The sequence below is a fragment of the Oncorhynchus mykiss genome, chromosome 1 (assembly GCF_013265735.2).
Source record: "Oncorhynchus mykiss isolate Arlee chromosome 1, USDA_OmykA_1.1, whole genome shotgun sequence".
Classification (NCBI taxonomy): domain Eukaryota; kingdom Metazoa; phylum Chordata; class Actinopteri; order Salmoniformes; family Salmonidae; genus Oncorhynchus; species Oncorhynchus mykiss.
The window spans coordinates 20,081,376-20,094,308 of record NC_048565.1 but is presented as its reverse complement, the minus strand read 5'-3'; the positions used below and the strand labels follow the sequence as shown (position 1 = coordinate 20,094,308).

General features: G+C 47.9%; 1 protein-coding gene across 2 annotated transcripts in view; it reads right to left on the bottom strand.

Moving 5' to 3' along the window:
* Window positions 1–361: 361 nt before the first annotated feature.
* LOC110532018 (fibrillin-2-like) overlaps window positions 362–12,933 on the bottom strand; it is a 116,104-nt gene continuing 103,532 nt past the window's right edge. For both annotated transcript variants that reach the window (XM_036965331.1, XM_036965390.1), the window contains exons 56-64: window positions 12,837–12,933; window positions 12,555–12,680; window positions 12,318–12,440; window positions 9,194–9,310; window positions 8,725–8,853; window positions 5,213–5,332; window positions 4,707–4,938; window positions 4,159–4,318; window positions 362–4,004 (exon numbers count right to left, since the gene is read on the bottom strand). The exon at window positions 12,837–12,933 is cut by the window's right edge and continues 110 nt beyond it. In XM_036965331.1, the coding sequence (XP_036821226.1) occupies window positions 3,633–4,004; window positions 4,159–4,318; window positions 4,707–4,938; window positions 5,213–5,332; window positions 8,725–8,853; window positions 9,194–9,310; window positions 12,318–12,440; window positions 12,555–12,680; window positions 12,837–12,933 (1,476 nt within the window). In that variant the 3' untranslated portion in view covers window positions 362–3,632. The remainder of the gene's footprint in view (window positions 4,005–4,158; window positions 4,319–4,706; window positions 4,939–5,212; window positions 5,333–8,724; window positions 8,854–9,193; window positions 9,311–12,317; window positions 12,441–12,554; window positions 12,681–12,836) is intronic.

The window sequence follows — 12,933 nt, the reverse complement described above, 5'->3', positions numbered from 1 at the left end:
TCTCAACCCAATTGAACACTTATGGGAGATTCAGGAACGGTGAGTGAGACAGTGTTTTCCACCACCATCAACAAAACACCAAATTATGGAATTTCTTGTGGAAGAATGGTGTCGCATCCTTCCAGTAGAGTTCCAGACACTTGTAAAATCTATGCCAAGGTGCATTGAAGCAGTTTTGGCAGCTTGTGGTGGCCCAATGCCATATAAAGACACTGTTGGTGTTTCCTTTATTTTGGCAGTTACCGATAACTCTTCCTGTAAAATCAATAAAACATATCAGCACATTAACTCACTTTAATCACCTTAACAAAGCGCTAATGGGACATTCATCGAGCTGGAAAATGAAACTCCAAGACAATCCTTTAAAAATATAACCCACAATACTTTTATTGCCATTAAATGTCACTGACAAAAGTTTACAAAATGATGAGAATCCCTCAGATTTGACAGATCGCATATGTGTACACCCAATTAATGTTAGATTCGTTCCAGCATAAAATAAGAGTTTGGAAAATGAGAAAAGACTAGTTTGTCAGGGATGTTCAGTTTTGCCCCAGTTAGAGTTATGGTATGGCTCAATGATTGTCATGGAAACCATCAGCTGGTTTCAGAGAGAGCTCCAGGTGTTGAGTCTGTCTGTGTTCTCTACACCCTCCTGAGCACCTCTAAAGAAATGACATTCAAGTTCTTTTTTTCCCTCAAATTCAAATCAGAACTGACTGATTGAGCGATACCAGCGAAGTTCAAGTTTGACACTGAAGCTGAGATACAGTACGCACACGCACATTATTTTCTTAACATGTATTGGCAAATAAAATAACGGACAGACAAAAAAAAAGATAAAGTATACAATGTTCCCATGTTCGAAAAATGGTTATGCATAAATATAGCCCAGGCTGTGGGAACAGTGCAGTAACCTTGGATGTTCAGAGAGCAAAATCATAGTTGAGCATCAGAAATAGGTTACTAGACAGAAGCCACATTTATACCTGGTTCTAACATGCGTCCTTTGTTCTGATCTTGTCCTCATTCTGATTGTGCCCACATTTTAGACAGGTGTAGGTGATTCAAAAGACTCATTGTGAACTGATTTGAATCAGATCTTATAAGTGTAAACGAGCAAGAGCGGCAAGAGATCAGAACAAGAATGGGACGAGATCAGGATGAGATCGGGACTAAGGATGTATGCTAGCGGCAGGTATAAACAGGGCTAGGGACACTCACTGCCAGAGTGAGCGATAGATGGCCATGTTTTTGCATTGATCCTATAGGCTTGTTACAGTGTCAACATCACGATAGAGAGACAAACTGTAGAGTGGGAATGCTACTATAGTAGTGTGTTTTGGTCTCTGACACTCAATCCAACCATGTCCCAGATCTGTTTATGCTATGGTTGTTGCACAAACTGATCTGGGATCAGGCTACTGGCAATCCGCACCCACTAACCGACAGCATTATGAGCTCAGAGACTACAGTATGAGCTGAGAAGGACAATGATAGGTACAGTGTTCTAATCTACTGCATGATCACAAAATGGATGCCACTCTAGGATTTGATTTGATCTTTTCTTTTCTGTGCAAACAAAGCCACCAGCACTTTAAGGCATTCAATCTTGGGCAGCCTTGACGCTTTTAAAAACAACATAAAAAACATCTAAATTTCACTTAAAAATATACAATTACATTTTCAAGAAGCAAGTTCGATAATATTGGTTTTCAGCATTAAGACATTACAAAATACAGACAAACATGAAACATAAAACCTAGTAAGAATGACAGTTTTTGCAATCAAGATTCAAGACTGATTTTTTTGTTGTACATCATGTAAGAGACAGAATTATTTAGCACCTTTTTCTCTGATAAAAAAAAGAATTGTGAGCTGATGGATGCTTGTTGTCAGTGAGTTTTGGTGTTCACCTGTGTGTTTGTGCCCGCATTTATGTGTGTTCTGTAAAAATCCCAAACGTTACCTGTCTGTTGTGGTAACGTTGTTAAGTACCATTGAGGTTGTTACAATATGTTTAGTCTCCAGCTATGTTTCTCTATGGGCTGCAGTTGGTTCAGCCATCCAATAAGTTCCCACTACCAGTCAGAATACCAACTCTCAGAAAAGCTTCAAAATAAAGTTCTAAAAGCCAAATCCCTCAGGATGTTTGCTGCGTTTCTAAGCAAAATCTCTCTGATTAAATTCAAAGAGCAGTTTCAGTGCACGATATAAAACTGCAGCACCACTAGTACAATGTCCTGGCAGTCTTTTGGAGAGAGGACTTGAGGTAGTAATCACCCCTAACCACTGAACTAGGATCAGAGTACCCTACCCGCGATTCCCACCTTCCATTAGGGAGATAAAACAATATCTGATCCTGGACCAGTGATTAGGGGCGGCCTCTACCTCCTCTTCTGTCTCTGAGACACTGGACATGGTTCATGCTGAGGGACAGTGTGGCCCTCTCCTGGCCAGAGGCAGCATTACAACAGCGTTGTATGGTGAGTGGAGGACATGAGTGAAACGCATTGAGGTAACAGAACGCGGGCCGGCAGCACATGCCATCACACCAGAGGGTCCCTGCTTACCGATGGTGATTTACTCCTAAAGTTGTATACTATGCATGATGACCAACTCTCCATTACTGTTAAACCTGACATGTGTAAATGTTGCAGTCCTTCGTGTGAAGTTTTTTGACAGTACAATACATTAAATGACACAGAATACCGAGTAGGGCGAAGCATGACCTCTATCCCCAGTGTTGTGATTTCACAGAGATTACAGACAGGCGAGGGACTGCTTGGACCACCATTCACCAACACATACCCTTAGAACTCTTTTAGCAAATCAGTGGTTCTTACCTTTCCACATCATCATAAGAAGATTGTCCTACACACGCTCAACTCAACAGTAAAATTTCCCACTTTATAGCACATTATTTAGCATTTCAACAATTTTCAGCTTTTTTGTGCATCTTCTTCCATTTCTACTTCATCCCAGAGGTTCATGGATTCGAAGGCATGAATCGATTCTCGTCAGCCATTTTGTGTGTAAAATCTAAAATGGCAGGGTTTTGTGGTCCAAGCACTGCACACCTTTCTGTAATCTCCTCCACTCGTTCTCCAAGTAGAATACAGATGTAGGATCTTAATTTGATCACTCCTTTGTTGCTGGAAATGTTCCTGCACAGCAGGAAATGCAAACTTGTAGTATATTTGATTGTAGTATATACATTTCCAATTTGAAATTTCAGACTTGATTTGCCCTAACAAAATAATTATCAACCCCTACAAAAATGCCCATTAATTATAATCCACGTAATAATTCACATTTCCTGTTGCTGTATAATTATTTTCCTGCTGTAGCAAACTGGCTCAAATTAAGATCTTACATCTATAGGAGGGGTGGGTCTGGGGTGGGTAGATACAGTAAGGAGGGCAAGGAGGGGTGTGGGTAGTCAGGGAAACAAAATAAAATACTTGACAATTAAAAAGTGGTGGTTGGGCTGCTTGACTCAGTCTTTCAAAGCACCCTAGCCCAATTTAATGGATGGTCCTGGGGTTAAGGTCAAAGATCAGAGGGGTCATTATAAGGTTAGTCCAGGGGCTGGAAAGAAGGAGGTTGGGGAGGGTTGGAGTGCTTGCAGCTCAGTTCAGGTGGATGTGCAGCTTGATGCGCAGGGCGTCTCCTATCTCTCCCAGCAGGTAGTCGCTGTCGTGTTCCTCCTCCAGCTGTCGGAGGCGCCGCGGCCCGAACAGGGGCAGACTAGCGATCTCCAGGCGGTAGGAGCCAGGGGGAGGTGGCTTCCTGCCCAACCTCAGCACGCTCTTCCCATTGTGGCGTTCCAGCAGGCGGAAGTGCTCGTCCTGGTTGCCGTGGGTGATGACGTAGCGCACATGGTGCTCCAGGGGCTCCAGGGCCGGCAGCAGCTCCAGCAGGGGCTCCTTGTTGTGCAGCGAGGCCAGGCTCAGGTTCATGGGGATGGACTCCTGGGTGTCTAGGCTGGCCATGCTCACCTCCTGGGGAGATGAGGGAGGAGAGGGTCAGCACATAGCAACATAACAAAAAACATACACATACACACAACATACACATTTATAACCTGTAGATTTGAGGAGTGAGAGACTTCAAAATAGCAGAAAAAGAGAAGAGGAAAGAGAGTAGCAATAGCACCTTGAGGTCGTTGTCTCCAGCAGAGTGACGTCTGTGTCGGCCCTTCTTGCCGACGTCTCCGTTGATCTTACATTCGTAGCAGGCCTCTGGAGACAGACTGTCCTCATCATCTCCCTCTGAGCTAAAGTGGTCCTGGAAGCCCTGACCTGAAATACAATGACTGGGGAGAGAACAGAAAGAGAGAGAGAAGTCAGGACTCACAGTAGAACTCACAGTAGAACGCAAAGTAGAACTCACATTCCTTAACACTGAGAGATACTCTTTCTTGTGGAGAAAATAAGTGAGACTGTTCATACAGTGTTGTGTTGTATGAGGTTCCCAGTGGTTCGTGTTTGTTTGTGCTGTGACCAACCTAAAGCTTTTGAAGTCTTTAAGATATTTTTGATTAAAAAAAAAATCTTCACCCAATAAGTGAATAAAACCAATGGTTGCAACCAAGACCAAGTTTTGAGCCATTAACCCATAAGGAATCAGCCACAAGCCACAACCCATTGGGGAATCCCTGGTGTCAGTCAGTCAATGTAAGGCTGAGTCTCCCATCCACTCACCCCTGTCCAGCCCTGTAGTAACCTCCAGGACAGCCACACAGGTATCCTCCGTCTGTGTTGGAGCAGCCGAAACTGCAGGGGTTACTGCCCATGGAACACTCATTGACATCCTGGCACCCACCCCCTCCCAGCTCAAAGTCAAAACCGGATGGACACACACACTTAAAGCTGCCCAGGGTGTTGTAGCAGGAGGCCGAGCCACACACAGACACACCCGAACACTCGTTCTCATCTACAGAGAGAAAAGAGAGAGAGAAAGATAGATTGATGTGTCAAAATGAGTAAAAGACAAGCCTAAGCACGATGTGCACACGGTATCAGATTTAGTTGATCGATGCAGATACTTGGTAAGTTAGGTCCTGAATTGAGATTATGACACACAGAGGACAGCTCCTGTGTCTCAATACTGGGCAGTGACATGTCTTGTGGCCATATGCACCCCTTGAAGCAAAAAGTGTTTAAGTAAGTGACTGGTCTTGTGACTGGTGTGTGTCTGTCCCACTCACCCACACACTGGTTCCACTGGTAGTGTTGCACATAGCCCTGAGGACAGCCACAGCGGAAACCTCCCATCATGTTCTGACAGCCATGCTGACAGCGATGGTTACTACCACACTCATCCACATCTGAAGGAGAGGTCACAGACATGGGGAAGTTGGACATTCATTAAGGCATTTCGTGTTACATCTTGCAAAAGTTGGTGGAGTGTATGTGTGTGTGTGTTTATGGCGGGGAGTGTGTGTGAGTGTGCTTATGGCGGGGAGTGTGTGTGAGTGTGCTTATGGCGGGAGTGTGTGTGTCTGCTTATGGTGGGGAGTGTGTGAGTGTCTGCTTATGGTGGGGAGTGTATGTGTGTGTGCTTATGGCGGGGAGTGTATGTGTCTGCTTATGGTAGGGAGTGTGTGTGAGTGTGCTTATGGCGGGGAGTGTGTGTGAGTGTGCTTATGGCGGGGAGTGTGTGTGTCTGCTTATGGTGGGGAGTGTGTGTGTCTGCTTATGGCAGGGAGTGTGTGAGTCTGCTTATGGCGGGGAGTGTGTGTGAGTCTGCTTATGGCGGGGAGTGTGTGTGTCTGCTTATGGCGGGGAGTGTGTGTGACTGCTTATGGCGGGGAGTGTGTGTGTCTGCTTATGGTGGGGAGTGTATGTGTCTGCTTATGGCAGGGAGTGTGTGTGCGTGTGCTTATGGCGGGGAGTGTGTGTGAGTGCTTATGGCGGGGAGTGTGTGTGTCTGCTTATGGCGGGGAGTGTGTGTGTCTGCTTATGGCGGGGAGTGTGTGTGTCTGCTTATGGTGGGGAGTGTGAGTGTCTGCTTATGGCGGGGAGTGTGTGTGTCTGCTTATGGCGGGGAGTGTGTGTGAGTGTGCTTATGGCGGGGAGTGTGTGTGAGTGTGCTTATGGCGGGGAGTGTGTGTGAGTGCTTATGGCGGGGAGTGTGTGTGTCTGCTTATGGCGGGGAGTGTGTGTGAGTGTGCTTATGGCGGGGAGTGTGTGTGAGTGTGCTTATGGCGGGGAGTGTGTGTGAGTGCTTATGGCGGGGAGTGTGTGTGTCTGCTTATGGCGGGGAGTGTGTGTGAGTGCTTATGGCGGGGAGTGTGTGTGTCTGCTTATGGCGGGGAGTGTGTGTGAGTGTGCTTATGGCGGGGAGTGCGTGTGAGTGTGCTTATGGCGGGGAGTGTGTGTGAGTGCTTATGGCGGGGAGTGTATGTGTCTGCTTATGGCGGGGAGTGTGTGTGAGTGTGCTTATGGCGGGGAGTGTGTGTGAGTGCTTATGGCGGGGAGTGTGTGTGTCTGCTTATGGCGGGGAGTGTGTGTGAGTGTGCTTATGGCGGGGAGTGTGTGTGAGTGTGCTTATGGCGGGGAGTGTATGTCTGCTTATGGTGGGGAGTGTGTGTGTCTGCTTATGGCAGGGAGTGTGTGTGAGTGTGCTTATGGCGGGGAGTGTGTGTGAGTGTGCTTATGGCGGGGAGTGTGTGTGAGTGTGCTTATGGCGGGGAGTGTGTGTGAGTGCTTATGGCGGGGAGTGTGTGTGTGTGCTTATGGCGGGGAGTGTGTGTGTCTGCTTATGGCGGGGAGTGTATGTGTCTGCTTATGGCGGGGAGTGTGTGTGTCTGCTTATGGCAGGGAGTGTGTGAGTGTGTGCTTATGGCGGGGAGTGTGTGTGTGTGCTTATGGCGGGGAGTGTGTGTGTGTGCTTATGGCGGGGAGTGTGAGTGTCTCCTTATGGCGGGGAGTGTGTGTGTGTGTGTGCTTATGGTGGGGAGTGTGTGTGAGTGTGCTTATGGCGGGGAGTGTGTGTGAGTGTGCTTATGGCGGGGAGTGTGTGTGTCTGCTTATGGTGGGGAGTGTGTGTGTCTGCTTATGGCAGGGAGTGTGTGAGTCTGCTTATGGCAGGGAGTGTGTGTGAGTCTGCTTATGGCGGGGAGTGTGTGTGTCTGCTTATGGCGGGGAGTGTGTGTGTCTGCTTATGGCGGGGAGTGTGTGTGTCTGCTTATGGCGGGGAGTGTATGTGTCTGCTTATGGCAGGGAGTGTGTGTGCGTGTGCTTATGGCGGGGAGTGCGTGTGAGTGCTTATGGCGGGGAGTGTGTGTGTCTGCTTATGGCGGGGAGTGTGTGTGTCTGCTTATGGCGGGGAGTGTGTGTGTCTGCTTATGGTGGGGAGTGTGAGTGTCTGCTTATGGCGGGGAGTGTGTGTGTCTGCTTATGGCGGGGAGTGTGTGTGAGTGTGCTTATGGCGGGGAGTGTGTGTGAGTGTGCTTATGGCGGGGAGTGTGTGTGAGTGCTTATGGCGGGGAGTGTGTGTGTCTGCTTATGGCGGGGAGTGTGTGTGAGTGTGCTTATGGCGGGGAGTGTGTGTGAGTGTGCTTATGGCGGGGAGTGTGTGTGAGTGTGCTTATGGCGGGGAGTGTGTGTGAGTGCTTATGGCGGGGAGTGTGTGTGAGTGCTTATGGCGGGGAGTGTGTGTGTCTGCTTATGGCGGGGAGTGTGTGTGAGTGCTTATGGCAGGGAGTGTGTGTGTCTGCTTATGGCGGGGAGTGTGTGTGAGTGTGCTTATGGCGGGGAGTGTGTGTGAGTGTGCTTATGGCGGGGAGTGTGTGTGAGTGCTTATGGCGGGGAGTGTATGTGTCTGCTTATGGCGGGGAGTGTGTGTGAGTGTGCTTATGGCGGGGAGTGTGTGTGAGTGCTTATGGCGGGGAGTGTGTGTGTCTGCTTATGGCGGGGAGTGTGTGTGAGTGTGCTTATGGCGGGGAGTGTGTGTCTGCTTATGGCGGGGAGTGTGTGTGTCTGCTTATGGCAGGGAGTGTGTGTGAGTGTGCTTATGGCGGGGAGTGTGTGTGAGTGTGCTTATGGCGGGGAGTGTGTGTGAGTGTGCTTATGGCGGGGAGTGTGTGTGAGTGCTTATGGCGGGGAGTGTGTGTGTGTGCTTATGGCGGGGAGTGTGTGTGTCTGCTTATGGCGGGGAGTGTATGTGTCTGCTTATGGCGGGGAGTGTGTGTGTCTGCTTATGGCAGGGAGTGTGTGAGTGTGTGCTTATGGCGGGGAGTGTGTGTGTGTGCTTATGGCGGGGAGTGTGAGTGTGTGCTTATGGCGGGGAGTGTATGTGTCCGCTTATGGCGGGGAGTGTGTGTGTGTGTGTGCTTATGGTGGGGAGTGTGTGTGTGTGTGCTTATGGCGTGGACTGTGTGTGTGTGTGCTTATGGCGGGGAGTGTATGTGTCTGCTTATGGAGGGAGTGTGTGTGTGTGTGCTTATGGCGGGGAGTGTATGTGTCTGCTTATGGCGGGGAGTGTGTGTGTGTGTGCTTATGGCGGGGAGTGTGAGTGTGTGCTTATGGCGGGGAGTGTATGTGTCTGCTTATGGCGGGGAGTGTGTGTGTCTGCTTATGGCAGGGAGTGTGTGAGTGTGTGCTTATGGCGGGGAGTGTGTGAGTGTGTGTTTATGGCAGGGAGTGTGTGAGTGTGTGATTATTACAGGGAGTATGTGTGTGTGTCTGCATGCGTGCTTGTGTGTTGGATCCTTACCTTCACACTCCAGGCCAGTGGTGTCCAGAGAAAAACCTTTCCCACAGTCACAGTTGAAGCTGCCGGGAGTGTTGACACAGGAGGCTCTGGAGCCACACACACTGTTCTGCCCATTACATTCATTGTTGTCTACGAGAGATGAAGATACACATTCATGAGATTTCATTCAAAAAAATGTTTGGGGTCAAATTAGGTGCAAGTGAGGTGCTTAGGGGAACTACCAGCTCTAAGTCTAAGGGTTCTTTAACTTTTCTAGGTAGTAGAATTGTCCTAAACAAAGTGTGTATCTTGTTCATGGCTTGTTCACCGTAAGGTTGCAAGTTCAAATCCCTGAGCTGACAAGGTACAAATCTGTCGTTCTACCCCTGAACAGGCAGTCAACCCACTGTTCCTAGGCAGTCATTGAAAATAAGAGTTTGTTCTTAACTGACTTGCCTAGTTAAATGAAGGTAAAAAAAAATTTACTCACCAATGCAGGCGGTCTGGTGCTGGGTGAAACCTGCAGGACACTTGCATGTAAACCCTCCGATGGTGTTGACACACAGGAACTGACAGTTGTGCTGCTTGGTGGAACACTCATCCAGATCTGGAATTGAGGGGTAAAAATATGGATATTGCGAGCCAACCAGACGAGCTGAATGTCTAATATACTCGCTTCATGAAAAGCAACACCGAACCATGCATTAGAGCACCAGCTGCCCTGGATGACTGTGTGATCCCGCTCTACGTAGCCAACCTTTAAAGAGGTCAACATTCACAAGGCTGTGGGGCCAGACGGAATACCAGGATGTGTACTCTGACCAGCTGGCAAGTGTCTTCACTAACATTTTCCCTGAGTAATAACTTAATGTTTCAAGCAGACCACCAAAGCCCCTGTGCCCAAGAACACCAAGGTAACCTGTTTAAATGACTATCGCCTCGTAACATTCACATCTATAGCCATGGAATGCTTTGAAAGGCTGGTCATGGCTCACATCAACACCATCATCCTAGATACCCTGGACCCACTCCAATCTGCATACCTCCCCAACAGATCCACAGATGACGCAATCTTTACTCCACCACACTGCCCTCTCCCACCTGGACAAGAGGAACACCAATGTGAGATTTCTGTTCATTAACTACAGCTCAGTGTTCAACACCATAGTGCACTCCAACCTCATCAGTAAGCTCAGGTCCCTAGGACTGAACACCTCCCCCTGCAACTGGATCCTGGACATCCTGAACAAAGATTTGGCATGGGCCAACAGATCTTCAAAAAGTTATACCGCAGCACCATTGAGAGCATCTTGACTGGCTGCATCACCGTTTGGTATGGCAACTGCTTGGCGTCCGACTGATAGGCGCTACAGATGGTAGTGCGTACGGCCCAGTACATCACTGGGGCCAAGCTCCCTGCCATCCAGGACCTCTATAGCAGGCTCCAGCCAACCAAGTCATAGACTGATCTTTCTGCTACCGCACGGCAAGCAGTACCGATGCACCAAGTCTAGAACCAACATGACCCTGAACAGCTTCTACCTTTTCTAGTGTTAGCATTTTTCTATTATTTAAATTTTTTCTCTCTACATTTTTTAAAATGTATTTTATTTTACATTTACTTAACCAGGTAGGCAAGTTGAGAACAAGTTCTCATTTACAATTGCGACCTGGCCAAGATAAAGCAAAGCTGTTCGACACATACAACAACACAATTACACATGGAGTAAAACAAACATACAGTCAATAATATAGTAGAAACAAGTCTATATACGATGTGAGCAAATGAGGTGAGATAAGGGAGGTAAAGGCAAAAAAAAAGGCCATGGTGGCAAAGTAAATACAATATAGCAAGTAAAACACTGGAATGGTAGATAAGCAGTAGAAGAATGTGCAAAGTAGAAATAATGGGGTGCAAAGGAGCAAAATAAACAAATAAATAAATAAATACAGTAGGGGAAGAGGTAATTGTTTGGGCTAAATTATAGATGGGCTATGTACAGGTGCAGTAATCTGTGAGCTGCTCTGACAGCTGGTGCTTAAAGCTAGTGAGGGAGATAAGTGTTTCCAGTTTCAGAGATTTTTGTAGTTCGTTCCAGTCATTGGCAGCAGAGAACTGGAAGGAGAGGCGGCCAAAGGAAGAATTGGTTTTGGGGGTGACCAGAGAGATATACCTGCTGGAGCGTGTGCTACAGGTGGGAGATGCTATGGTGACCAGCGAGCTGAGATAAAGGGGGACTTTACCTAGCAGGGTCTTGTAGATGACATGGAGCCAGTGGGTTTGGAGACGAGTATGAAGCGAGAGCCAGCCAACGAGAGCGTACAGGTCGCAGTGGTGGGTAGTATATGGGGCTTTGGTGACCAAACGGATGCCACTGTGATAGACTGCATCCAATTTATTAGTAGTGATGCTGGACGGGCGGGCAGGTGCAGGCAGCGATTGGTTGAAGAGCATGCATTTAGTTTTACTTGTATTTAAGAGCAATCGGAGGCCACGGAAGGAGAGTTGTATGGCACTGAGCTCGTCTGGAGGGTTGTTAACACAGTGTTCAAAGAAGGGCCAGATGTATACAGAACGGTGTCGTCTGCGTAGAGGTGGATCAGAGACTCACCAGCAGCAAGAGCGACATCATTGATGTATACAGAGAAGAGAGTCGGCCCAAGAATTGAACCCTGTGGCACCGTCATAGAGACTGCCAGAGGCCCGGACAACAGGCCCTCCGATTTGACACACTGAACTATATCAGAGAAGTAGTTGGTGAACCAGGCGAGGCAATCATTTGAGAAACCAAGGCTATCGAGTCTGCCAATGAGGATGCGGTGATTGACAGAGTCGAAAGCCTTGGCCAGGTCAATGAATACGGCTGGACAGTATTGTTTCTTATCGATGGTGGTTAAGATATTGAATCTGTTTGTTCATTTGGCTTTCAAAGACCTTAGAAAGGCAGGGTAGGATAGATATAGGTCTGTAGCAGTTTGGGTCAAGAGTGTCCCCCCCTTTGAAAAGGGGGATGACCGCAGCTGCTTTCCAATCTTTGGGAATCTCAGACGACACGAAAGAGAGGTTGAACAGGCTAGTAATAGGGGTTGCAACAATTTCGGCAGATCATTTTAGAAAGAAAGGGTCCAGATTGTTTAGCCTGGCTGATTTGTAGGGTTCCAGATTTTGCAGCTCTTTCAGAACATCAGCTGACTGGATTAGGGAGAAGGAGAAATGGGGAGGCTTGGGCGAGTTTCTGTGGAGGGTACAGTGCTGTTGACCTAGGTAGGGGTAGCCAGGTGGAAAGCATGGCCAGCCGTAGAAAAATGCTTATTGAAATTCTCAATTGGTAGTGACAGAGTTTCCTATCCTCAGTGCAGTGGGCAGCTGGGAGGAGGTGTTCTTATTCTCCATGGACTTTACAGTGTCCCAGAACTTTTTGGAGTTTGTGTTGAAGGAAGCAAATTTCTGTTTGAAAAAGCTAGCCTTGGCTTTTCTAACTGCCTGTGTATATTGGTTTCTAACTTCCCTGACATTGTTGGCAAGTAAGCCCGTAAGTAAGCATTTCACTGTTAGTCTACACCTGTTGTTTAAGAAGCATGTCACAAATAATATTAGATTTGATTTGACCCACCTTTGCAGGTCTTTCCGTCAGGCTGCAGAGTGTATCCTCTGGGGCAGGAGCACAGGTAGCTGCCCTCTGTGTTCTTACACAGGAAGTTACAGGGCTTGGGAGATGCGGAACACTCATCCATATCTAAAAAAAGAACAGGAAAGTAGTAAGTAATATGATCAGAATGAGGGCCATTTCTACCCCGAGGCAGGATGGTTTGGTCCAAGGCCCAGTAAGAGAGAGAGAGATGGGTCATACCAATGCAGGAGGTGCCGGTGAAGTCGGTGGTATAACCCACGTTGCAGTGGCAGCGGAACGATCCGATGGTGTTGATGCACTGGCCGTTCTTACACAGGTCTGGCATCACCGTGCACTCATTGATGTCTGCAACAACAGTAGGCAAGGAGGTTAGACAAACACACACACACACACACACACACACACACACACACACACACATACACACACACATCCCTATCTCCTTTAACATTTACTATGACCCTACCTCAACCCATTCTCACATCCTCTCCCCTCTCTAACCTCTGCCGTCGGTGGTGTACCCGGGTCCCAGTGGGCACATCCTCTTGTACTGCACGGTGCCAGGCAGAGGGCAGAGTTCACACTGGGGTCCCCAGCC